Source organism: Trichomycterus rosablanca, chromosome 16 (genome assembly GCF_030014385.1).
Source record: "Trichomycterus rosablanca isolate fTriRos1 chromosome 16, fTriRos1.hap1, whole genome shotgun sequence".
NCBI classification, from domain to species: domain Eukaryota; kingdom Metazoa; phylum Chordata; class Actinopteri; order Siluriformes; family Trichomycteridae; genus Trichomycterus; species Trichomycterus rosablanca.
In genome coordinates, this window is record NC_086003.1 from 28,391,308 (window position 1) to 28,415,267 (window position 23,960).

General features: G+C 41.7%; 2 protein-coding genes across 3 annotated transcripts in view; both read left to right on the top strand.

The window, feature by feature from the left end:
- Nucleotides 1-1,507: 1,507 nt before the first annotated feature.
- Nucleotides 1,508-14,652, top strand: ftsj1 (FtsJ RNA 2'-O-methyltransferase 1). The gene is made up of 11 exons (XM_063011640.1): nt 1,508-1,581; nt 5,955-6,092; nt 6,167-6,236; nt 6,322-6,421; nt 6,989-7,067; nt 7,684-7,736; nt 9,502-9,555; nt 10,512-10,614; nt 12,185-12,268; nt 13,790-13,893; nt 14,325-14,652. The coding sequence occupies exons 2-11, from the start codon at nt 5,972-5,974 to the stop codon at nt 14,523-14,525; spliced, it is 969 nt and encodes a 322-aa protein (XP_062867710.1). The 5' UTR covers nt 1,508-1,581; nt 5,955-5,971; the 3' UTR covers nt 14,526-14,652.
- A 4,052-nt stretch (nt 14,653-18,704) lies between these two features.
- The window catches only part of ank1b (ankyrin 1, erythrocytic b), an 88,573-nt gene continuing 83,317 nt past the window's right edge, over nt 18,705-23,960 (top strand). For both annotated transcript variants that reach the window (XM_063011588.1, XM_063011589.1), the window contains exon 1: nt 18,705-19,354. In XM_063011588.1, coding sequence (XP_062867658.1) covers nt 19,229-19,354 — 126 coding nt within the window. In that variant the 5' untranslated portion in view covers nt 18,705-19,228. The remainder of the gene's footprint in view (nt 19,355-23,960) is intronic.

The following is a 23,960-nucleotide window of genomic DNA, read 5'->3' on the forward strand; positions in this document are numbered from 1 at the left end:
CTTTAAATGTATTGTTTATAACACTGAAGAGTATTGCATTAATTAATTTCGTTATACCTGGTATAATGAGAATAAAGATATTCTGATTCTGATTCTGAATGTAACCAAAGTGTGTAAAACATGACGTTTAAAAAAAATGACAAATTCGCAATTCGAATTGATGACAGAACAGTTTGTTATTCTTTACACAAGATTCATCAGTTCAAGTTTTTAATGTCAAACAGTCAGGGAGGAAAACCCACACAGACACGGAGAGAACATGCAAACTCCACACAGAAAGGGCCCGGACATCCCCCAGAACCCAGGACCTTCTTGCTGTGAGGCGACAGTGCTAACCACTGTAATTAAATAATATATATAAACATTTTATTTATCTATAGCAATTGCAAATTTGAACAATGAATACATTTAAATGCATTTTAAGTGCCATTACAACATTTAACATTTGTATGATGATTTAAACATAACAATACAAATAAATAAATAACCTAATAAAAATAATTTTAATATTAATGTTTTTTTTTAAAGCTGAAGATACTAAAACAAAAGTATAAAAATGCAATAGAGTACATTTTGTTTCAGTTTTTACATTTTTATCAACCACTTTATCCTGGCGCAAATCCATCGCGGGGCATTAACTAGAGTTCACTTGTTGGAAGTTAAATTAAGTGGTTATAGTTTAGACAATAACACCTCAAGACAGAAAGTCTGTGGATCCTCACATTTCAACTATGGCAAGGCATCAATCAGGGCAAAAAAAAAATCTTTGGAGCATTTTATAATTTAGGCATGTATTGCAGAGTGGTAAGATAAAAAACACTGTTTTGTAAAACTCATAAGACAGCCCATTTGGAGTTTGCTAAACATCATTTAAAGGACTCAACCAAATATAGAAATATCCTCACAGAGAATGCACAAACTTAGACTGGAGTGTAATGACAATACTCCAAAGCATACAGTCAAAACAACACTGGAGTGGCTTCAGGGCTAGTTTTTGAATGTCCTCGATTGGCACAACTAAAGCTCAGACTTAAACCCTATCAGACATCTGTGAAGAGACCTGAAGATGGCAGTTTACAGATGCTCGCCATCCAATATTAAAGAGCTGGACTAGATCCGTCATGAAGAATGGGATAAACTGCCCAAATCTATGTGTGCAAAGCTTGTAGAGATGGATCTGAAATACTGTATAAAATCTATGATATGTTTTCATTTTGAAGGGTGAAGATTTAAAACGTATTACACAATAAAGTGATCAAAATGTAGAAGTTATGGGGTCCGAATACTTTTTAAATCCACTGTAAAGTCATAAGAACCTTCAATCCAAATCAATAGATGTCAGTAATGGATCGTGTATTGTATGGTGTTAAAAGCCTGAACACAGAAGAATGACTGCGGGCTGTATTCCAAATAACTACTTGCAACCTTCACAATTGCACTATGTTCTACTAAGATTTTCGTATATTTGCACCCTACCTAGTGCACTATTTGTATTAATTGGAGTCATTTGGGATTGAGCCAACCAGAGTGTTTTGAAATTGCTTTTCACGCTGTGGATACACAAAATAAACCAAATAAACAGTAAGACAACATGATTTAATATTTTGTTATTAAGCTCAGCTCTTATAAAATATGGATTTTGGGGCGTATTGTTTTAAAATGATGTATTACATTAGCTGGTAAGCTAGCGTTAGCTTCATCGGCTAATGGACTAATATGACTGCATGGCTGCATGTAATAATAACAGTGTTACGTACAGCCACATTTATCATCAAGTTTAGATTAATTATATCAGTTGAAAATAATAAACACAATGTAAAGAGTGTCACATTTCTTTAAATAACTATAAGAACGATACACTTTCACTGTAATAAATGTTGTGGGCTTTTCCATTTCTGTAAAAGTACTTTTTAAAAGCAAAAAGCTCACAAATGTAACTTCTTTATACATTTTATTTGTGTTTTCTGCAAATACAACACAGTATGATGGGTTAAAAGTATACAGAGCCATGCACAAATATTAACACCCCTGTAAAACATCATTTATTGCTGATATGTTCGATCTCTTATTGTTTATTTGTTTATTTATTAGGATTTTAACGTCATGTTTTATACTTTGGTTACATTCATGACAGACACAGTAGTTAATTAGTCATTACACAAGATTCTTCACTTCACAAGTTTATATCAAACACAGTCCTGGACATTTTTGTGTCTCCAATTCACCTCACTTGCATGTCTTTGGACTGTGGGAGGAAACCGGAGCTCCCGGAGGAAACCCACGTGGACACAGGGAGAACATGCAAACTCCACACAGATAGGACCCAGACCGCCCCACCTGGGGATCGAACCCAGGACCTTCTTGCTGTGAGGCGACAGTGCTACCCACCGAGCCACCGTGCTGCCCGATCTCTCATTGAAAATATGATAAAAAATGTCAAATGTATCAGAGGAATAATTGAAGGAAAAAAACCTAAATGTACATTTTTGCTAATATTACAGCTTGCAGTTTTCCCCAGTGATGCCTAATGTGAATGTAAACACATGTACAGGGATTTGAGGATTTGAACTCTTTTGTGAGGCTTCTTTTTTTTTAACAGGGGTGCCAATATTTTTGGAGCTCGCTGTACATCCAGCACACCTAATAGAAAAGTTACATTTGATCGGCTGCTTTTAAAAACGTTGGTTGTATTTGACACCCCGTCCAGGGTGTTCCTGCCTTCGTTCAGTGTTTCTCAGGGAAACCTGCCACACAGTGACCCGGACCAAAGTACAGTCGACCCTTGACTTACGAATTTAATTGGTTCCGAAGTTCTGTTCTTAAGTCGAAATGTTTGTTAGTTAAACCTATTTTTCCCATAAGAAATAACGTAAATAGAATTAATCCGTGCCAGACCTCCCAAACCCCCCCCCCACCCCACCCCTAACCTCTCTAATGTCTTAAATCTTCTTTTTTGTTATAAATACAAGTTTATTTTCCCCTAAATCTTAAATAATAGAATATACATTCCTGTAATAAACAAGAATAAACAACAATACACAGTAGTACTGTACAGCACATAACAAAACACACATCACAAAGAATACTTTACTGAGCCGAATTCCTTCTTCTCTCTTCTTCTCGCTGTCCCTTCTGTCTGATACACAGTAACACCTACTGGCAGGAGTAATTATACAGCAACAAACACCACTGCGCTTTGTCTTCACCTTCTCTGGGGACATTTTAATATTGAATTTTACAAATTATAAAGAAAACACAGATAAAAACACTGTCCGAATGTTCGCTCACTGTATATATATATATATATATATATATACACATATACATATATATATATATACTGTATATATATATATATATATATATATATATAGAGAGAGAGAGAGAGAGAGAGAGAGAGAGAGAGAGAGAGAGAGAGACGGTCGGAGTCAACTTGTTTGTGACGTCACGTGTTTTGCGAATTTCGGTTTGTAATCCGAAATTTGTTCGTACGTTAAGTTGAAAAAGATCGTTCGTAACCCAAAATGTTCGTATGGTAAACCGTTCGTAAGGCAATATTTTATATTCTATAAAAATAAAAATAAATGAAAATTCTTCAGTGTGTATTTGTTCCCATATAATCTACTAAGATAAGATCAGATAACACTTTATTGATCACGAAGGAAATTGCAGAAATGTACTAGATCAAAAGTTTCTAACCTTTTATGCAACACTGATAGGTTTCATATAAGATATAATTTCACAGACCGGCGAGGGCGGGATGATTTAAAATAAAATTATCTGACGAGCATGATAAAAAATCTGTTGGAACACAGGTGATTGATGACCATCTGTAAAGTAACAACAACAGGCAGGTCTGGCAGGCAGTACAGCACCTCACAAACTTCAAGGGCAGCCGTGGGACAACCGAGGGCGACGCTACGCTGGCAGAGGAGTTGAACCTCTTCTTTGCACGCTTCGAGGAGGAGCCGCAGGAAACGGCTATATCGTACTCGGCGGTCAGCAGTAACACAAATTCAACCTTCACCGTGGATGAGGGGATGGTGAGGCGCACGCTGAAGTCCATAAACCCAAAGAAGGCAGCAGGCCCTGATGGTGTCTCCGGACGTGTGCTGAAAGACTGCGCAGATCAACTCGCTGGGATCCTTACTAGGATCTTCAACAGGTCACTTTCCCTGTCCACTATTCCATCCTGTTTAAAATCCTCAACCATAGTCCCGCTGCCTAAGAAATCGCCCATCATCAGCCTCAACGACCACCGGCCAGTTGCTCTTACTCCGGTGGTGATGAAGTGTTTCGAGAAACTGGTTAGAAATCACATCCTGTCATTCCTTCCATCCACCTTTGATCCGTACCAGTTCGCATATAGGGCTGGCAGGTCTACGGAGGACGCAGTAGCCACTGCCCTTCATACAACGTTAAACCACCTGGAGCAGCAGGGAACCTACGCCCGGCTACGAGCTATAATTTGTGGATTATAGCTCTGCCTTTAACGCCATCATCCCCCACAGACTGACGTGCAAACTGCTGGATCTGGGTTTGCCTTATCACACCTGCCAATGGATCAAAGACTTCCTGACGGGGCGCAGACAGAGTGTCAGAGTACATACGACTGCACCACTGCTCACACCAGCAACACCATCATCAAATTTGCTGACGACACCACCATAGTGGGGCTTATCTCTGGAGACGATGAGACTGCCTACCGGGACGAAGTGGAGCAGTTGTTGTTGTGGTGTAAGGACAATAATTTGCATCTGAATACGGCAAAGACAAAGGAACTGGTCATTGATTTTAGGAAGGTGAGGAACGTCATTCAACCCATAACCATCAATGGGGACTGTGTAGAAAGGGTCACATACTTTCGCTTCTTGGGTATTCACATCGAGGAGGACCTAGCCTGGGGTGTGAACATCACAGAACTAATAAAGAAGGCACAACAGAGACTTTCTGAGGACACTCAGAAGAAATAACTTAGATCAGAGACTGCCGGTGTCCTTCTACCGTTCTACCATAGAGAGCGTCCTCACTCACGGCCTCTGTGTGCGGTTCTCCAGCTGCACTGCAGCACACAAAAAAGAACTACAGAGGATCGTGGGGTCTGCAGAGAAAATCATCGGGTGCTCTCTACCCACCCTGGAGGACCTACACAGGTCTCGTTGCCTTCAAAGAGCCAACGAAATTGTAATGGACAAATCTCACCCCGGCCACCATCTGTTTGAGTTATTACCGTCAGGCAGACGATATAGGACTATCAGGACAAACCGGCTCAAAAATAGCTTTTACCCCACCGCAGTACGAACCTTAATTATATCTATATAAGGTGATTTTAAACACATGGGACTGTGCAATTTTACTGACAATGGGACTGTTAATTTTTGGACAATGTTTACAAAGGGTAATGTGCAATTTAAATTACAAGGGTAATGTGCAATTTAAATTACAAGGGTAATGTGCAATTTAAATTACAAGGGTAATGTGCAATTTTTGGGCAATTTCACAATGTTTACTAAGGGTATGTGCAATGTTTCCTCCAGCTTGTTACTGACAGAAAGTCTATTTTTGTGTGTTAATGTTATTGTACATTCTGGTAATTTTTGTTAATGCAAATTTTGGTATTTTGTAAATTCTAGTTTTTATTTAAATGTATTGCTTATAACACTAGAGAGTTTTGCACCTTAATTTGGTTATACCTGGTATAATGACAATAAAGATATTCTGATTCTGATTTCGCTGCAACAAGAACACCTGAAGTACGTTCCTTATGTCCAGTCTACTCTGTCACTTTGTTTTGGTTGCCGTCACTGCAGAAAAATTCTGCTTTACAAAGATAGGATGTTGGAAATTGAAGCAGATTTCACTGCTTTTGTAGCAATCTCTAATTATTTATCCTTTTTGCGTGGCAAGTACAAGCACTGGTGACGTTAACATGTTCTGATTTGAACTGTTTACAGGACATATGCTGTAAAACATGGGCCGCTCCTCCAAAGATAAACGGGACATATACTACAGACTGGCGAAGGAGGAGGGATGGAGAGCCAGAAGTGCCTTCAAACTGCTGCAGCTGGATGAGGAGTTTAACCTGTTTAAAGGTGAGGCCCGTCTTCAGTGATTGACACCTATGTTGCGGGTGAAAGGTGCAGGTAAAACCGTGAGTATTTTGCAGGTGTGAGCCGAGCGGTGGATTTGTGTGCCGCCCCCGGGAGCTGGAGTCAGGTTCTGAGCCGCAAACTAAGGTGAGTAACTTCACAGTTTACACTAAACATCGTCGTCTGTGCCGCATATCAAACGAACAGCATATTTTTATCCACTGTGTTTCAGAGGAAAGGAGTCCAGTGAGGAGGTGAAGATAGTGGCGGTGGATTTGCAGGCCATGGCTCCTCTGCCCGGAGTCACGCAGATTCAAGGCGACATTACCAAGGTGCCGCACTACACACGTGGCTAATATGGGCGCTCGGGTGGCACAGCGGCCTTGTCTGTGTCTGTATGGGAGACAAGAAGTTTTAATTCATTGGCGCTGTACAATAGCGGCCTCTGCCGAATAGAATGATTACAAAGCATAATTATCCCACCACCACTGAGATTCGAAGCTATCAGCCAGGTGGGCTTTTACACAGACACGATTGGCTATGTCTTAGAAGGGGGGATGGCCAAAGCGCTGCAATGGATTGACGGTAATCTGGTGTTTCACATTAAACAGGACCTGCTGCGACCCTGACCAGGAGGAGGTTGAAAAAATTAAACAAATCTTCCTAAATAAGTTCGTATGGGTTTCTCCCATCTTCCAAAAACAATTAGAGGATCTAAATTGGCACTAGGCAGAAGTTGGTAAGTGGGTGATGCCAGGATGTATTCCTGCCTTGTGCCTAGTGTTTCTAGGTGGTGCCAGGATACCCAACCTCGAGCAGAATCACATTAGAAACAGGGCTGTGGGTGAAGGAATGAGTGATGAATGTCAGACCTTGTGTTTCTTGTGGTATTATTTTAGGTTTCCACAGCGCAGGAGATTATCAGGCACTTTGAGGGACAGGCTGCAGACTTGGTGGTGTGTGACGGCGCCCCGGATGGTGATTATACTCATTTATATATTTGTTTATTAATCACACACACAGACACACATATGATTACACTGTCAGTAAATATCAGTTGGTTTGATTTATTTCTTTTTTTTTTGTAATTTTCGTTTTATTGGGGGGAAAAAAGAAAAGCAAGTACAGAATTCACTTGTAACAAATCCAGTGTCACAATTAATATTTTAAATATTGTAAACCAAGATTACAATTTCTGTTATAAACAAAATACACACAGTTGGGATAAATTGAAATAAAAAATTAATACACCAGAATTTTCGACTTTCCCTTGTGAGTAAATCACAGTTTTAAATATAAAAACTTTTTACAATGTGAAAGGGGAGGCTTACTTTAAATAGAAACAAGAAGAAGAGGGTGGAGAGGTCATTAAAATCTAAACAAAGTCTGAATTCTTAAGGAATAAATTAGCTTTTCTATAACAAAAATTTCGTAAACAATATCAATCCACTCGTATTTGAGGAGGTTCAGTGGACAACCATTTTCTGGTGATTACTTCCTTACTTGCAACCCAGTTAGTTTGATTCTTGTGTGTGTGTGTGTGTGTGTGTGTGTGTGTGTGTGTGTGTGTGTGTGTGTGTGTGTGTGTGTGTAGTGACAGGACTGCATGATGTGGACGAGTACATTCAGGCTCAGCTCCTACTAGCGGTACGTATGAACGATTCACCTCAAGAAGAAGAACCTTTATTGTCATTATACTTGTGTACAACGAAATTTTGTTTGATACTCTCCAAAATATAAAAAAAGAAGAAGAAGATAAAGTATTTACAGAAACATATGGATATTTACACAGTATAACCAGTACAATTTAGAGTATGGATTTTAGATAAATAAAATAAAATAAATTATGGTTGAATATGAATATACAAAGTGACTGTGCTCTGTGGAAATACCAGTTAAATTCCAAAAATTATTATTTGTTTTATTATTATTTTATGTTTAGATGAAAAAAAGGTTTTATGCACTTGTGCAAATACGCAATGTTCAAGTTCACAGTCTATGAGGGGTGGGGAGGGGTGATGGAGGCCACAGCTCTTGAAAAGAAGCTGTTCCTCAGTCTGTTCGTGTGTGCACGACTAGTCCTGTACCACCTCCCAGATGGTAACAAGGAGAACAGATAGTTCCCAGGGTGTGTTGCATCCTTACAAATGCTGTCGGCCTTTTTCTGTAAACGGCTGTTGTAAACACTGTCCAAGTTGGGAAGTTCGGTCCCGATGATACGTTCTGCCGCTCTGACCACCCGACGTAGGTCCTTCCTCTCTGAGGCTGTGCAGCTGGAGCACCACACAGTCATGCAGTTGGTGAGGACGCTCTCGATGGTGCTGCGGTAGAAGTTCACCAGGAGTTTTTGAGGAAGCTGAGCTTGTTTTAACTTCCTCAGGGGCGGTTAAGTTACTGGACTAGTAATCACAAGGACGCTGGTTCAAGCCCCACCACTGCCAGGTTGTCACCGTTGGGCCCTTAAGCAAGGCCTTTAAATCTCAATTGCTTAGACTGTATACTGTCACAGTACAGTAAGTCGCTTTGGATAAAAGCATCTGCTAAAGGTTGAAAATGTAAATCTAATGTAATGTGAACCTATAGATGACACACACACACGTAAGATTAAAAGTTTACATACACTGGTGAGGGTCAGATGATAAAGCAGTTTTAAAATTGTAATGATTTCTGTAACGGTTCCTTTTTATGACTGAATAATTATACCATGATTTTTAATAATAATAATAATAATAATAATCCATTTCATTTATGGCGCCTTTCAACACACTCAAGGACACCTTACAAAAGCAAGAAAATAACAGACATCAATAAACCATGAACATCTAGAGTTTAATCAGGCTGAACTTTGAGCGCAGTGACAAGCCGTAAAAAACGAGCATCAAAGTGGTGAAAGTGCTCAAGGTACATATACGGGGCAGAACTCTCGTATTTTTATTAAAAAGCTAAATTATTTTATACCTCCCATAACCACCGAGACCTGTTTCCTGCCACAGGTGGCTGAATTATTAACTTCAGTCCACTGTAACTGTGATGCAGAACAGAATCTGCTGGATCAGAAGTATAAATACACTTTAACTTTAATGATTTATTACAGTTGTGTAGAAAGTTCTAGAATGTATTTTAATTCCATATTTATACATGCCCATATCAAGAGGTCAAGATCCCAGCGGTAGTGGCCGTAATTTACCTCTGTGCCACACTTAAAATGATTCAATAATTTAAAAAAATTGCAAAACATTAGAATTCCCAGGACTGCCATGACGTTGTATGTAATAAATGTGTGCTTATTAGAAACGGGACCCGTTTTTATTGTGCGCTGGTCAGACAGGTTTTGTTTTGATTGTTTGATTATTTTCATGTTGTTGTGTTTTTAGTTTCTTTAGCTAACAGGATGTTCTGATTACTTTTGAAGGCTCTTAACATCACCACACACGTTCTGAAACCCGGAGGAAACTTTGTGGCAAAGGTGAGACCCCATTTCCACGAAAACAACTGGATATCATTTCATGATCATGGTTACGGCCTAATCAAGTACGCTATATGGACAAAAGTATCGGGACACTCCTTCTAATTTTGAATTTATTATTGCATTTCAGCCAGAACAATTGCTAACATGTAATAAATCTATTATATCTATTAAATAAATACTTTCTTCTGGTCCGCATGCCTGATTTGGCACTGGACGCCCTTTCTTATTGTATCTGGGCTTGGGATCGGCCCAATGGCTAAGCTGGGAGGGTTCGTCAGCCCCCCCTTCCTTCCCCAGACAGAGCCACTCATGTATGACAGCAGTCCCCAACCTTTTTTTGCACCATGGACCGGTTTCATAAAAGATATAATTTCACGGACCGGCAGGGTTGGGAGGATTTAAAATAGAATAAGCGTACTGCTCACAGATTAGCTTGTTTTCGCTGCAACGAGAAGCTGCATCCACCTGGGGGTGATATGAGACGATAAACACCCGTGTGTTGTAAATGGAAGCATTGCTGATGTAGCGATTTCTAATTATTTATTCTTTCTGTGGACACGGTAATAAATGACCCACAGACCGGTACTGGTCCGCGGCCCGGTGGTTGGGGACTACTGATGTATGAGATTCGATAGCACGGCTGAGATTCAAACCATGGAGCTCAGAGTTTGTGGGCTAGCTTGTTTTGGCGTTGCACCACACGATCAGATCATTAGTGTGCAAGTACAGTCCATAATAAATCGGCGCTGAAACAGTATCATGCCATGTTAGCTGTTTGGCAAGGAACTCTGGCATGTTTTCATTTGTGAGTAATAAATATCATGTTAAAGTCTTCTACTTTTTGTTTTTTGGCCAAAAATTCCCACCTTCTTTGTTATAATAAATAATACCTGAAACCAGCAGCTGAGGAAAACTACGATTTGGTTAAACATGGTGCGTTTATCTGTGTGTAGATCTTCAGAGGGAAGGACGTGACTCTGCTCTACTCTCAGCTCAAGATCTTCTTCAGCACGGTGACCTGCGCCAAGCCGCGCAGCAGCCGCAACTCCAGCATAGGTGAGAGAGACGACGGGCATGAACCTGCCTTCCCAAACATCCAGGGTATTTGTAGTGTCGGTGGACATTTTTATTTCTGGTTCGTGACACGGCGGGAGTCAGGCCAGTAATGACTTGAATGGTGCCCTGGCACCAATTTTAAGCAGAACTACCCATTCATTTATTTATTCGTTGTCTGTTTTACCACCTCAACATTCTGGTCAGCAGGCACGTGCACAGACATTTTTGGGGGCAGGTGCTCAAGCAAAAAAAAAGGGCACCCATCGCCAAAATTATTATTAAAATAAAAAAATAAAACACAGTAGGATATTTAACTTATATGTTTATTTTTGTTAACACAATCAATACACATCTAATCAAATAACTTAAATTATCAAATGGAATAAATAAATAAAAAACAGGCAAAAACAAGGCCATATTGTGCGCTTTTTAATAACCAAATCATCATCAACCATCATCAAACCATCATCAAAAAATAGCTCAACTTAAGACCTACCTTTGATTTCAAATCAGAAACCCACTTTGGGTATTTAATGTTAACAATGGGCCTATTATTATGCAATAAAATCAAACAGACAGTTAAATAACATTTTCCTATTTATTCATCTTTTTTGTATGCTGTTCTATATCATAGAGCATTATATTTAGCCTTCTACATATATTAGTTTGTAATGTTAATTACCCAGCAAAATTATTCCTCATTTGTAAGCCTTAACTGTTGAAGTATAAATGCTTGCATGAAAATAACTCCTTGACTAAAGGTGACTTTTCCTACACAGCGTTTTGGCTAGGATGCTGTAATTATAAAATATTGTATGTTTGTATCTATTTTCAACACTTTACTGTGAGAGCTACTTGACATTTTACTGCAAAATGTTTGTGCTCATGTTTTTTTTTTTCACACTTTCACATGAAAATAAGTAAGATTTTAAATAAAAAAAAAATAGTGAAACACTTTTGGGGGAATTGATGACAGAAAGGGTAATATTTATTTTTAAATATTGATAAATGTAGAAAAAAATTGGGCTCCAGCACGGGCAGGTGCCTGAGCACCACTAGGGGTCTATCTGTGCACGTGACTGCTGGTCAGAGTTGCGTTGGGTCAGATTCATTGAGGAAAAAAGCAGGAAACACCCTGGAGAGTACATTAAATGACAGACACACACACACACTTCTAAGACAATTTATAGTAGCTCCAATTGTCTGCATGCGCCAACGTGATGCCCACTATCCTTTAATCTGAATCATACACAGATCAGCCATAACATTAAAACCACCTCCTTGTTTCTACACTCACTGTCCATTTCATCAGCTCCACTTACCATATAGAAGTGGAGCTCTGTGGTGGTCCTGTGGGGGTCCTGACCATTGATCAACAGGGTGAAAACAGGCTAACAAAGCATGTAGAGAGAAACAGATGTACAGTCAGTAATTGTAGAACTACAAAGTGCTTCTATGTGGTAAGTGGAGCTGATAAAATAAACAGTGAGTGTAGAAACAAGGAGGTGGTTTTAATGTTATGGCTGATCGGTGTATATGACTTGTGTGTTTGTGTCTCTTCTGTTTGTAGAGGCGTTCGTGGTGTGTCAGAATTACTCTCCACCTGAAGGCTACGTGCCCAACATGTCCAACCCTCTTCTGGATCACTCCTATGGTAACAGCATGATGCATTATGGGTCTATTTCACTGGACAGCAGTCCATCGCTGGGCTTTTTGACCTGTATTCAGTTTAAAACAGTACAAAGACAAGATGCACTATTAGGACAAAAGTATTGGGACACCTGCACATTACACCTACAGGAGCTTTATGACGTCCTAGTCTAAATCCATAGGCATTAATATGGAGTTGCCCCGCCCCCTTGTGGCTATAACAGCTTCCCCTCTTCTGGTAGAACAGATTTCAGAACCTAATCATTGCTAAATTCTAGGGCTGTCAAACGATAATTTTTTTTAATCGCGATTAATCTCAGAATTTCATATAGTTAATCGCGATTAATCGCATTTTGGTTTTTTTAAAGGAGGTGGTTTTATTGTTATGGCTGATCGGTGTACATACACTAACATACACAAAAACTCATTCACAATCAACACAGTCTTGTTCCCTGGGTTCTGACAACTCATACTAGCGACTATATTACTTGCATCTTTGCACAATATTGGATTGTTTTTGCACCTTATTCTACCTGCTGCTATATAAACCCTACGCTGCTAACTGGATATCAGAATACGTTTTTATTAGGGCTGTCGAAGTTAACGCGATAATAATAACGCGTTCCAGTGTTGCCAGATTGGGCGGTTATCCGCCAAATTGGGCGGATTTTGTTGGAAAACAATTTAATAGCATTTAAATAACACTTCTGTTTAAAAGAAAATATTCAGTTTTAAGAAGCACCAGCATTGTAGAAGGCTATTAAAAGTAAAGTCAATTTTCAATGCTGATTTGGCTTAATAGTGTTGGTCAGTCTGTATCATATTCTTGAAATGATAAAGTATTGCAAAGAAATATCTTTGAAATTCTTCCTCATAATGTTAAGGTTGCTATATTTTGGTTTTTCACTTGTCAGGGAAAATTAAGAGAGAAAAAAGCTTATTATTATCATGCGTGTCATATATATCATTTACGTGATCTGCGTATCACGTTACCACTGTACGTCACTGAGCTGATATGTGTATTAGGTGAGCAGCGGGTGACGGCGTGTTATGTTTAAGTGTGATGCTCCAAGTTGTGGATAAAGCAATAAAGACAAACACGTTCTCCACATAACTAGTGTCATTTGTATTTAGTGGTTAAGTACAAAACATAACAATGCGGGTCTTCGTGATGTAATTCTACATGGCACTCACTGCCTGTATAGGTAAATTTTTTCTGTATAGAATTTGCGTTAACGGCACTATTTTTTTTAATCGCGTTAAATTGAGATTGCGTTAATGCGTTATTATCGCGTTAACTTCGACAGCCCTACTAAATTCATATCGTGGTGGGTCCCATGAGACCCAGAAACACTGGGTTCTGAACATTTCATTACATGAATACATTAACTGCATCCTGTACTACTTCCTTACACGTACACTAGAGCAGCCAGTCCACCTTCTGCATGTTTCTTTGAGGTGGAACGAAACTATGCACAGTCCTTTAGATGTCGGTTTGAACCGAATTCTTTCTCTCTGATGTCAGATGTAGATTTTAATCAGCTGGAGGGACCGAACAGGATCATCGTTCCTTTCCTGGCCTGTGGTGACCTGAGTGCTTTCGACTCGGACAGGACCTACCCGCTCCAGGTACTTAACTGTTCATTCAGAGTAACGAGGCTGGGCGCCTATATGGTCATAATTGGCCAGTCTGGGGGAGGGAGGGAGGGCTGTAAGGGTTTCCTCATAACCGCTGCAAATATGATCGATGGTGCTGCACAGAGACGGGGGATAATAGAGATCAGTGCCTGACTCTCCGTGTGCGATACGGATCCCCATATGAACCTGCCTCATGCAAGGGTCAGGGGTGGAGGTCAGGCAGCATTAGGGGTGACAACATTTGACAGGAAAATTGGGGTCACTTTAATGTTGTTTTTTACTGTATGGTCGAAGATAAAGTATGTGGACATCTGACCGATAACTGTACATACAAAATGGGCTGCTGAGTGTCCACAAGTCTGTAAACTTTAGACCAGAACTGTGTTGAGCCTGTGTGTATTTTTATGTGTGTTTATTTGCAGCTCGACTCCAGTAAGGAGTATCGGTACCTGCCGCCCACGCAGCCGCCCATCCGACCTCCGTATCAACAAGCCTGCCACCTTCGCAAAAATAACCTGCTCGCCAAAGAGGACTCGCCTTCTGCCCCGCTGGACGACGCCCTCTCAAACCTGAAGCTTAAAACTGAGCAGGAAGCAGACACGGCTACACCCGAAACTAGCTGATCAGCTAAAAAACGGCATTTTATTGTAAATGATAGATGTTTTATTTAAATACTGTCGTAATTCAGTTCTGTCATGTTTTATTGAAATGTAGCTTTTACGTTTTATTACAAATAAACTTTGACTCTGAGCTTTTGTTTGTCCGTTCATATTATACACCGATCAGATTCTACACTCACTGTCCATTTTATCAGCTCCACTTACCATATAGAAGCACTTTGTAGTTCTACAATTACTGACTGTAGTCCATCTGTTTCTCTACATGCTTTGTTAGCTCCTTTCATGCTGTTCTTCAATGGTCAGGACCCCCACAGAGCAGGTATTATTTAGGTGGTGGATGATTCTCAGCACTGCAGTGACACTGACATGGTGGTGGTGTGTTAGTGTGTGTTGTGCTGGTATGAGTGGATCAGACACAGCAGCGCTGCTGGAGTTTTTAAATACCGTGTCCACTCACTGTCCACTCTATTGGAGACTCCTACCTAGTTGGTCCACCTTGTAGATGTAAAGTCAGAGACGATCGCTCATCTATTGCTGCTGTTTGAGTCGGTCATCTTCTAGACCTTCATCAGTGCTCACAGGACGCTGCCCACGGGGCGCTGTTGGCTGGATATTTTTGGTTGGTGGACGATTCTCAGTCCAGCAGTGACAGTGAGGTGTTTAGAAACTCCAGCAGCGCTGCTGTGTCTGATCCACTCATACCAGCACAACACACACTAACACACCACCATGTCAGTGTCACTGCAGTGCTGAGAATGATCCACCACCTAAATAATACCTGCTCTGTGGTGGTCCTGTGGGGGTCCTGACCATTAAAGAACAGCATGAAAGTTTGACTGTGGGAACTTGAGCTCATTCAGTTAAAATAGTATTTGTATGGCTGGTAACAGGAACAAACCTTCCCTAAACTGTTGCTGCAAAGTCGGAGGCATAAAATTCACTTTCTGTAATTGATTTATTACACCTGTTAGCATCTGTTGTGGCTTAAACACATGAATTTAAACAATTAGAAGGGGTGTCCCAATACTTTTTGTCCATTTAGAGCAGCTTTAATACTGCAATAAATGTCTTCGGCTGTATCAGTTTAACTGTAACGTTGCGACTCAGCCGCTAGATGGCGTCATTCCATCATTCTAAACACTCACTTGGCTGCTGAGAATCGTGAAACAGCAGCGTGATTATAAAGTGATTATAACGTGATTATAAAGCATAATAAATGAGTCCAGCGAGTCCGTAATAAAGGTGCAATATTTTAGATTTATGCACCTGCTGTTCTAGCATGAGTGTTCCCAAATAAAGTAATATTTTAGCTATACACGTTTACCTCAGCATAAATAACCTAGCTAGCACTAGCATTGTCGAAGCTGACAAGCTAAATTTGATGTCTGTTGGATTTTGGTGTCTTTGGTCGTTTTTTAGGATTAATAAAGCATTAAGAAGTTAATTTAATCCCACTCGTACCTCTCTTAACATAGGGTGACCATACGTCTTCTTTTTCCCGGACATGTTCTCTTTTTGAGACTTAAAAGATGCGTCCGGCCGGGATTTTTAAATCACCAAAAATGTCCGGGATTCGGTTTTTATAGTCTGCACTCGCTGTTCTGTGTGTATGCTTTTGCATTGGTTTGCATTGGTTTGCATTGGTTTGTTTTTAGGTCTTTTTAGGAGTGCATCTGTTTTGTTAAAATAAGTCTGTTTTTCACGTGCACGTACTAACACAGAGGCTCTTGTCAACACCGTGATGGCTAGGGTGGCCAGCCGTCCGGCTTTAGGTCGGACAGTCCGGTTTTTCAGCTGCCAGCCCTCCGCCCATGCAGCGCTAGGACGGACACTTAAAAATCCTCCTCTTGGAATGAACTGGTTACATTTTTGATCAATATTATCTGTCATTGGCTCAGGTACATGTCAAAACAAATGCTCGCCCACCACCGGCCGATCGCAGAAGGTCCCCCCTCTAAATGCTAGTCTGTGATTGGGTGGTTGAATTTCACCTGCTCGCTCTGTTCTGCATACACCTCTACTTGAGTCAAATAGTAAACTCTTGGAGGCAGCGAGGAACGGACTTAAATATCAAAAGTAGACTCGACATTTTGTGAGTAAAACAGTAATTTGTTGTAGAATTCTTGCTTAAATTGGTCAAAAACTCTGTTATATGGGTTCTGGTTTCATTCTGTGTGTTGCAGTATCATGTCCCCCTGTTCCTGGTATGACGTCCTCCTTTTGGGGTGTAATGTCCTCCTTTTTGTGACTATGAATGTGGCCACCCTAGTGATGGCACTGCATTCTGTGGAAATTGCTCAGCAAGCACTAGAAGACACATCTTACTGCTGGGTTTCTACTGATGGGAGCAAGTAATTAAAGTGAATCAAATTAAAGGTAAAAACACTTCTAATAAGTCGGCTGATACGATTGTACAATACATCAAAGAAACTAAAAAATAAAGGGATTTTTATTTATAGGTGACAACTGTTTTTTAATTTGTTGTTATTATTGTTTAGGGCTTAATGCTGAATGTGAAGGAATAAGATTATCTGACCATAAAGGCCCTTGTTAAAGAGCAGCTGTACATTTATTAGAGTTCAGTAACACAGCTTGATGGTTATTGACTCATTTGTCAACTATTTAAACCTTGACCCCATACACACTGCCATGGTGTCACCAACGACATGAAATACCCCCCCTCTTCCTTCCCCGAACCAGGCGTCCTCTTTTTTAAAAATCCAAAATATGATCATCCTACTTAACATCTTAGCATCCTAACCTGCTAGACGAGCAATAATTGATGGCAAAATTTTACTGTCAACTTCCTGTATATTTATAAACTTCCTACCTACAAACTTCCAATCCCTGAATGCTTTTACTCCCTATGGTTTGAAATCCCACTTAAAATGTTCGAATTCCCAGTATAGTCCAGTTCACATGGAACTACTGGGGAGACTGGAATGCACATAATGTCCATTGTACCTGCTTACATAAAAACTTTAATTTTAAATTGAATTCATTTTTGTTTTGTTCTATGAACTACTGACATTTCTCCAAAATTCAGATCATTCATTCATTCACGTTCATGTTTTACCACCGGACTATCCTATTGAGGGTTGTGGTGGGTCCGGTTTTCCCAGAATCACTGGACGCTATTCCCTTATGTCTGTATGTATGCCAACTGGCCGACGGTACAAAGTCTGTATGTAGACAGCCAACTAGCACTGCTGGGGATTCTGGGGATTCGAACCCTGGATTGAATGCCACTCCTGGTGCAAAAATATAAGCAGCTTGGCTTTGTTTGATGGCTCATGACCGTCCAACTTCCTCTTGCTCACATTCCAGAGGATTTCAGTCGGGGTTCAGGTCTGGAGTTTGAACTGGTCATTCCCGCTGCATGGTTGACCACTCCACCCACACAGTGACTGACTTGACTGTGTGGCATTGTTCATCAGGGATCCTTCAGCAAATTTCACAGTGTGTGAGAGACACTGTGGTATGAAATTCTCTCCAGCTCTCCATCCGACCATTAGGTGACCAGTTGTTGGGTCAAACTGACAATTTGACTCATCACAGAAGACCTCACTCCAGTTCTCCATGGTCCAGTTCTTCTGGTCTTTTGCAAACCTCAACCAGGCTTTTCTTTGCTGTTTTGATAAGGGGATTTTCTAGCTTTGCATGAATTCAATCCTGGCCCTAGGAGACTTGAATTTTACCCCAGTTGCCATTTGCCATTCTTGTGTTGGTCACTTGATGTCATCGTACAGTTGTGGAGTGACATTGGAATGAGTTGCTGACCAGAACTCAAGATCAAGATCAAATACAATCACATGAGAGCTGTGACGTGAGAACAATTCTGCCATGCGTCCTCATTCATCAGTCATTCATTTTCAGTAGCCACTTTATCCTGGTCATGGATGTGGTGGGTCCAGCATGACTAAAGCAGCCAATCCACCTTCTGTGTGATGTTCTGGCATGCGTAAGGAAACCGGAGTACTGTACCTCGGATGGAAACACACACAGACTGAGCCAACCTCTAGATGTCAGGATTGAACCAGGCTCAAAATCGAACACAGGCTGTGCCACCATGCTGCCTAATTTATGAATTTGTACCCATTTTTGTGATTGTAATGAGGTGCGGAATGAAAATCGTGCCGATACCATCGAAGCTTTGGGAGAAATGAGCGATGGAGAGGACGAAGGGGGCGAACGAGCGAATACAGGAGTGAGAAGAGAGAGGAGGGAGCTGCTGCAGTATCCTCATATTGCTTGGCGCTCGACTGCGGGACTGACTGGTGTGTGGAGAGAGAGAGAGAGAGAGAAAGCGAGAGAGAGTATGAGAAAAAGAGAGAGAGTATGAGAAAAAGAGAGAGTATGAGAAAAAGAGAGAGAGAGAGAGTGCGAGAGACCTAGAGACAGAAGGGGGAGGGGAAGACTCCGGTGCTGATGAGAGGCAGCAGGCGGCGACGGCATCAGCATTAGCATCAGCTCTTTTTTTTGTGCCGTGCTGCTGAGGACCAGCCACCTCACAGGGTGCTCTCCTATCCTCCGGCGCTTCTAGCGCCACCGTCTCTCCCCCCGTCTTTCCCTCATCTCTCCCTTCTGGCAGCGACCGACGCTGACACGGGAGGCGCTGACGCAGGGACTGGCACGAGGACCACGAGAATTGGTGCAAGCAACGGCGCAGGGACGGACAGGGCCAGGGGCTCAGCGGCATCGGCACCATGGCGCAAGCCGCCAAGCAGCTCCGTAAGAACAAGGACTTAGCAGAAGCCGCGGCCCAGGAGCTGAGGGAGAAGGAGGAGGAGAAGCTCAAGAAGAGGAACCGCTCCAAGGACCGTCGGCGCAAGGTAAAGATGCCACGAATCTCTGTACCACCTGCATGCCAGAGCTCCTTCTGTTTGTTGTTTTTTTTGGGGTTGTGCAGGAAATTGAAACCTGAGCTGACATGCATTACAGACGTGCACTGACCGGTTCATAGATTGTGCTGCAGAATGGGAAAATGGAGTTGAAGGAGGGGGTCTGAGGGGTTGATTAAGTAACAGGCTCTTGAGGGACTCATGGGCACGCTTGATGCCTTTTAAGCTGATGTCATTTCGGATGCAGCGCAGACGGCGCAGGCGGCGCAGCATCCAGTCTGTTTTTACTGGATTTGTATTCTGCTGCATGATTCTGTAGGTTCTATTGTTCTATTGGCGAGAAAGAAATATATAAATATATATATAGTCTGCCCCATAATCCAGCCAGATGCCTGCATGCATACCAATCAGTACCTTGGCACATTGCTGGCACACGCTGGTGTAAATGCACGCTTCACTATTCATTTACACGCACAGGATATGTTGTAGGTCCCATCCTTTAGATCTTCACCTTGTTTCTCAGCCACCTCGTACCTGCGTTTCCGCCGATCACGCCGTCGTATCAATGCGTTCGTCGACGCATCCTTCTGAGCTCACATCCAGATCTCTCAAGCTGCCATTTATCATCCCACCATCAGACAGAGTGTCGAAGGCGGGGTAGGAAAGCATGGCAAATGAACAGCCTCATGTATGCAGCACCCACCGGCGGCGAGAAAGCAATCCTAAAAACCAAAAAAAAAAAAAAAGACCTGGACGAGACAGCAGGGTTCCTGACGCAGCAAGCAGGGGAACCTGACTGGTTTCGGATCAGGCACTGTACTGACGCCAAGGTCTGCATGAGCTTTTAATGCTGAGATCTTTCCACCTTCAGAGCTGGCACAACATTATACCATTTTACAATCAGCAGAAAGGATTTCAGAACATTCCTGCCTGCCACATCACCATCTTGAATTAGAAATGCTTATAATCATGGATCAGTGTTCGTACCCTCAACTGTTGTATCAATGTCTATCTGGATCTGTATATTACTAAAGCAAAACTGGCACTGGCTCATTTCTAATACCACAAAATGCTTAGTAATATCAGAAAATATAGTTACTGAATAATATTAAATGACTATATTTTGCTATGTAACATTTCATATGAAGTTCCGTATTACGCACTGATCTCCATTATCCCCCGTCCCTGTCACAGCAGGGATTTCCTTCAGCATTCCCACCCTTGGACGGAGCCGATCATTGTCCGTGTTTGCGCATATATATATATATACATGTATATATATATATATATATACTGTATATATATATAATCTGCTCCATAATCCAGCCAGATGCTTGCATGCATACCAATCTCTACCTTGGCACATCGCTGGCACACACTGGTGTAAATGCACGCTTCACTATTCATTTACACGCACAGTATATGTTGTAGGTGCCATCCTTTAGATCTTCACCTTGTTTTTTCAGCCACCTCGTACCTGGGTGTGTAGCACTGTTGCCTCATAGTGAGAAGGTCCTGGGTTCGATTCCCAGGTGGAGTTATCCGGGTCCTTTCTGTGTAGAGTGTTCTCCACGTGTCTGTGTGGAGCTCCGGTTTCCTCCCACAGTCCAAAGACGTGCAGTCAGGTTAATTTGAGCTACTAAAATTGCCCCTAGGTGAGTGTGTGTGTGTGTTTGCCCTGTAATGGACTGGCATCCTGTCCAGGGTGTTTCCTGAATTTCGCCCAGTGAACTTTTCGTACCCACCGTGACCCTAAATCGGATAAGGCGGTGGTAAAACAGACAATGATTTTGAGAAGGTGAAGCATTAAACGCCTCGTCTTTGTCCAGGTTTGTCTTTTTTACAAATAACGGCAACCATATCTTGGTTCCCTGTCGAACGTTGGATTGTATCTCAATGGTGGGTTGAGTAGCTGGCACAGTTGCAAACCTGCTTCTTATTTTATTTTTATTTCTACTTGGCTTTTCAGACTAGGATGTTAACAGTTATTCTCCTGTCGGAGTGATCACCTGACTTTCTGTTCTAGTATCCTGTTTTGGTTGGGTTTCTGTGATTATCTCAGGTTTTATTACACTGTTCATTCCTTTAGCCGTTATTAACCTGCTGTTTTTGTGGTTGTTTGGCCACAGTAACGTTCTGCCGGGGTTAATATTTATATTTCTGTCTTTGGTTCTCACAAGTACGAGGTTACATCCGTCTCACCACACGAGTCAGGTTTTTGCAGACTGTCCCATCTTTTTTGGACACTGATGTGTGTATCTTGTCACCAATGCCCACTGTCCTTCGTTCTACTCTCTATCTTTACTTCTAGATTTCAGTAGTCATTGTTGTTTTATTGTTGTTGTTTTCCGCTGGACAGTGTAGCAACGTTTTCTGATTATGATTTTACTAGTGTGTGTTCAGGTTTGGATGGACGTTGGCTGGCATGTGCTGCACTTTAGTCAACAAATAATAAAGAAGTTTTACAGAGTCATAAACCATGAATACGTGCATTAAACTGTCTAACACAGTAAAGCTCCACTCTGCTGCTCTGTTTTTACTCTTTATAAAAGAAATTCATTTACTCATCAGTCACTGTCAAAAACAAGATCAGAAACGTTCATCTGCTGCATCCTCAAACATGTAGTGTTTGGAACAAACACTCTGGACAGTACACTATACGGACAAAAGTATCGGGACAGGGCGCCCAGGTGGCGCAGCGGGATATTCCGCTTGCACACCAGCACCGAGTTTCTAAACTTTCGAAACTCTGTGTTGCCACCGGTCGGCTGGGCGCCATCTGCCGGGCATAATTGGCGGTGCCTGCAGCAGATACTAATTGGCCACCGTATCTGCAGGGTGGGGGCCGGACTATGTGTGGGTGGGTGGGTCTTCATACGCTGTGTAAGGACCCTGATTGGCGGAAGAGACGCCTGTGCAAAGTGCATGGGTGAGAAGATGAGGGCTGTACACGTGTCGGAGAAGGTGTGTACAGCGACGTGCTCTCCTCGGATGTAATCGGGTATCTCTCAGCAGCGCAGGACAAAATTGAGTGCGCTAAATCGGGAGGAAAATGGGGAGAAAATGCATGAAGTATCAGGACACCCTTTTAATTTTTGAATCCATATGTTTTAGCCAATTACTAACAGGTGTAATGAATCAATAATACGAGGGATCTTCAAAACGTTTCCGCACCTTTATATTTTGGATTTAGCTCCATCTGATTTCCACCTTTTTGGACGCTCAGAGAAGCTTTAAGGGGAAGAAGATTTTCATGTGATGATGTAAAAGCAGCACTGCATCAGTGGCTACGAGCTCAACCAAAAACATTTTTTGCTGATGGTATTAAATGACAATTATTGACTATAAAGAGAAGTGATATCTTTTGTTTTTGAAATTCTTAATAAATAGAGTTTAAAAAGTGAGTCCTGACCTCAGTCCCACTGAACAGCTCTGGAATGAACTGGAACATCAACTGAGGCTTTCTTGACCAACATATTACTTTATTATTATTGATATTACTCATCTGTGTTTGGAACATCATGACCTTTTAAAGAAACTCTGAGGTCGCAAGTTACGAAGAAATGATAAAATGAAGTTACACCCTCAGTTCTACCTTCAGTAATGGAGCAGTAGGAGCCACTGTGAGGCGCTATAATGGTTTATTTATTTATCTTTTTCTCTACTGATGCTGATCCCCCCTCTGACACGTGTGCAGTAGCCGACTGCATCTTTTTAACTTCACGAGGCGAGTTCATATGCGGATCAGCTTTGTGTACGGAGAGCCACACCCTGATAAACCCATTATTCCTCAATACTGTGCAGGCGCCATCAATCAGCCAGCAGAGGTCATAATTGCATCAGCTATTGGGAGATCCCGTCCGGCTCCCACACTGTATGAACAACAGCCAATCGTTGTGGATGCTTTATGTTACATTTTGTGGGACCAGATTGCCATTTTTATTAATACGCTGGAACCAGAGCTGGGATCTCGAATACATCGTACCAAATCTCAGCTCTGCCTGTCGGCTAAGGCTGAGTGGCCACATGAACAACGATTGGCCTGTTGTTCAGATATGGGCGGGACTAAGCCGGATGGGGTCTCTCTCTCATGACGACCTCTGCTGGCTGATTGATGGCGCCTGCACAGAGATGGGAAAAGAGTGCTCTCAGGGTGTGTCTCTCCGTACACAACGCTGAGCTGCACTGCACTCGTCAAAGTGTAGGTGATAAGATGCATACGGCTGCTGCCCACGTGTCAGAGGGGGTGTGGGTTAGCTTCGTTCTCCTCAATCAGAGCAGGAATCGGCATTGGTGGAGAGGAAGCACGACGCAATCGGGCAATTGGACGCTCTAAAAAAGGGAGAAGATGCATCGTTGTGTTGCCTGGGTCGCGGTAAAAATCACAGACAAAATGTGGCTCGCTAGACCATTTACACTCCATGATATGGTGATTAATTTGTAGAATTCTATAAATGTTTCCTGTGAGGAGGAAAAAACATCAAATAATTAGTAAAAGACGTTCCCTGGTGCATCACGTCTTTATCTACGACGTCTGGCGAAGAGACGATCAGCGGTCTGGGATTAATCAGAGTTACCAAGCCTTGGGTTAAAATGT

What these genes read in the sequence shown, in the direction of transcription:
- ftsj1 (XM_063011640.1), top strand. Translation starts at nt 5,972, where the DNA reads ATGGGCCGCTCCTCCAAAGATAAACGGGACATATACTACAGACTGGCG. An exon ending in GTTCTGAGCCGCAAACTAAG is followed by an intron (nt 6,237 to 6,321) that starts GTGAGTAACTTC and finishes ACTGTGTTTCAG; the next exon opens with AGGAAAGGAGTCCAGTGAGG. An exon ending in CAGCCGCAACTCCAGCATAG is followed by an intron (nt 10,615 to 12,184) that starts GTGAGAGAGACG and finishes TTCTGTTTGTAG; the next exon opens with AGGCGTTCGTGGTGTGTCAG.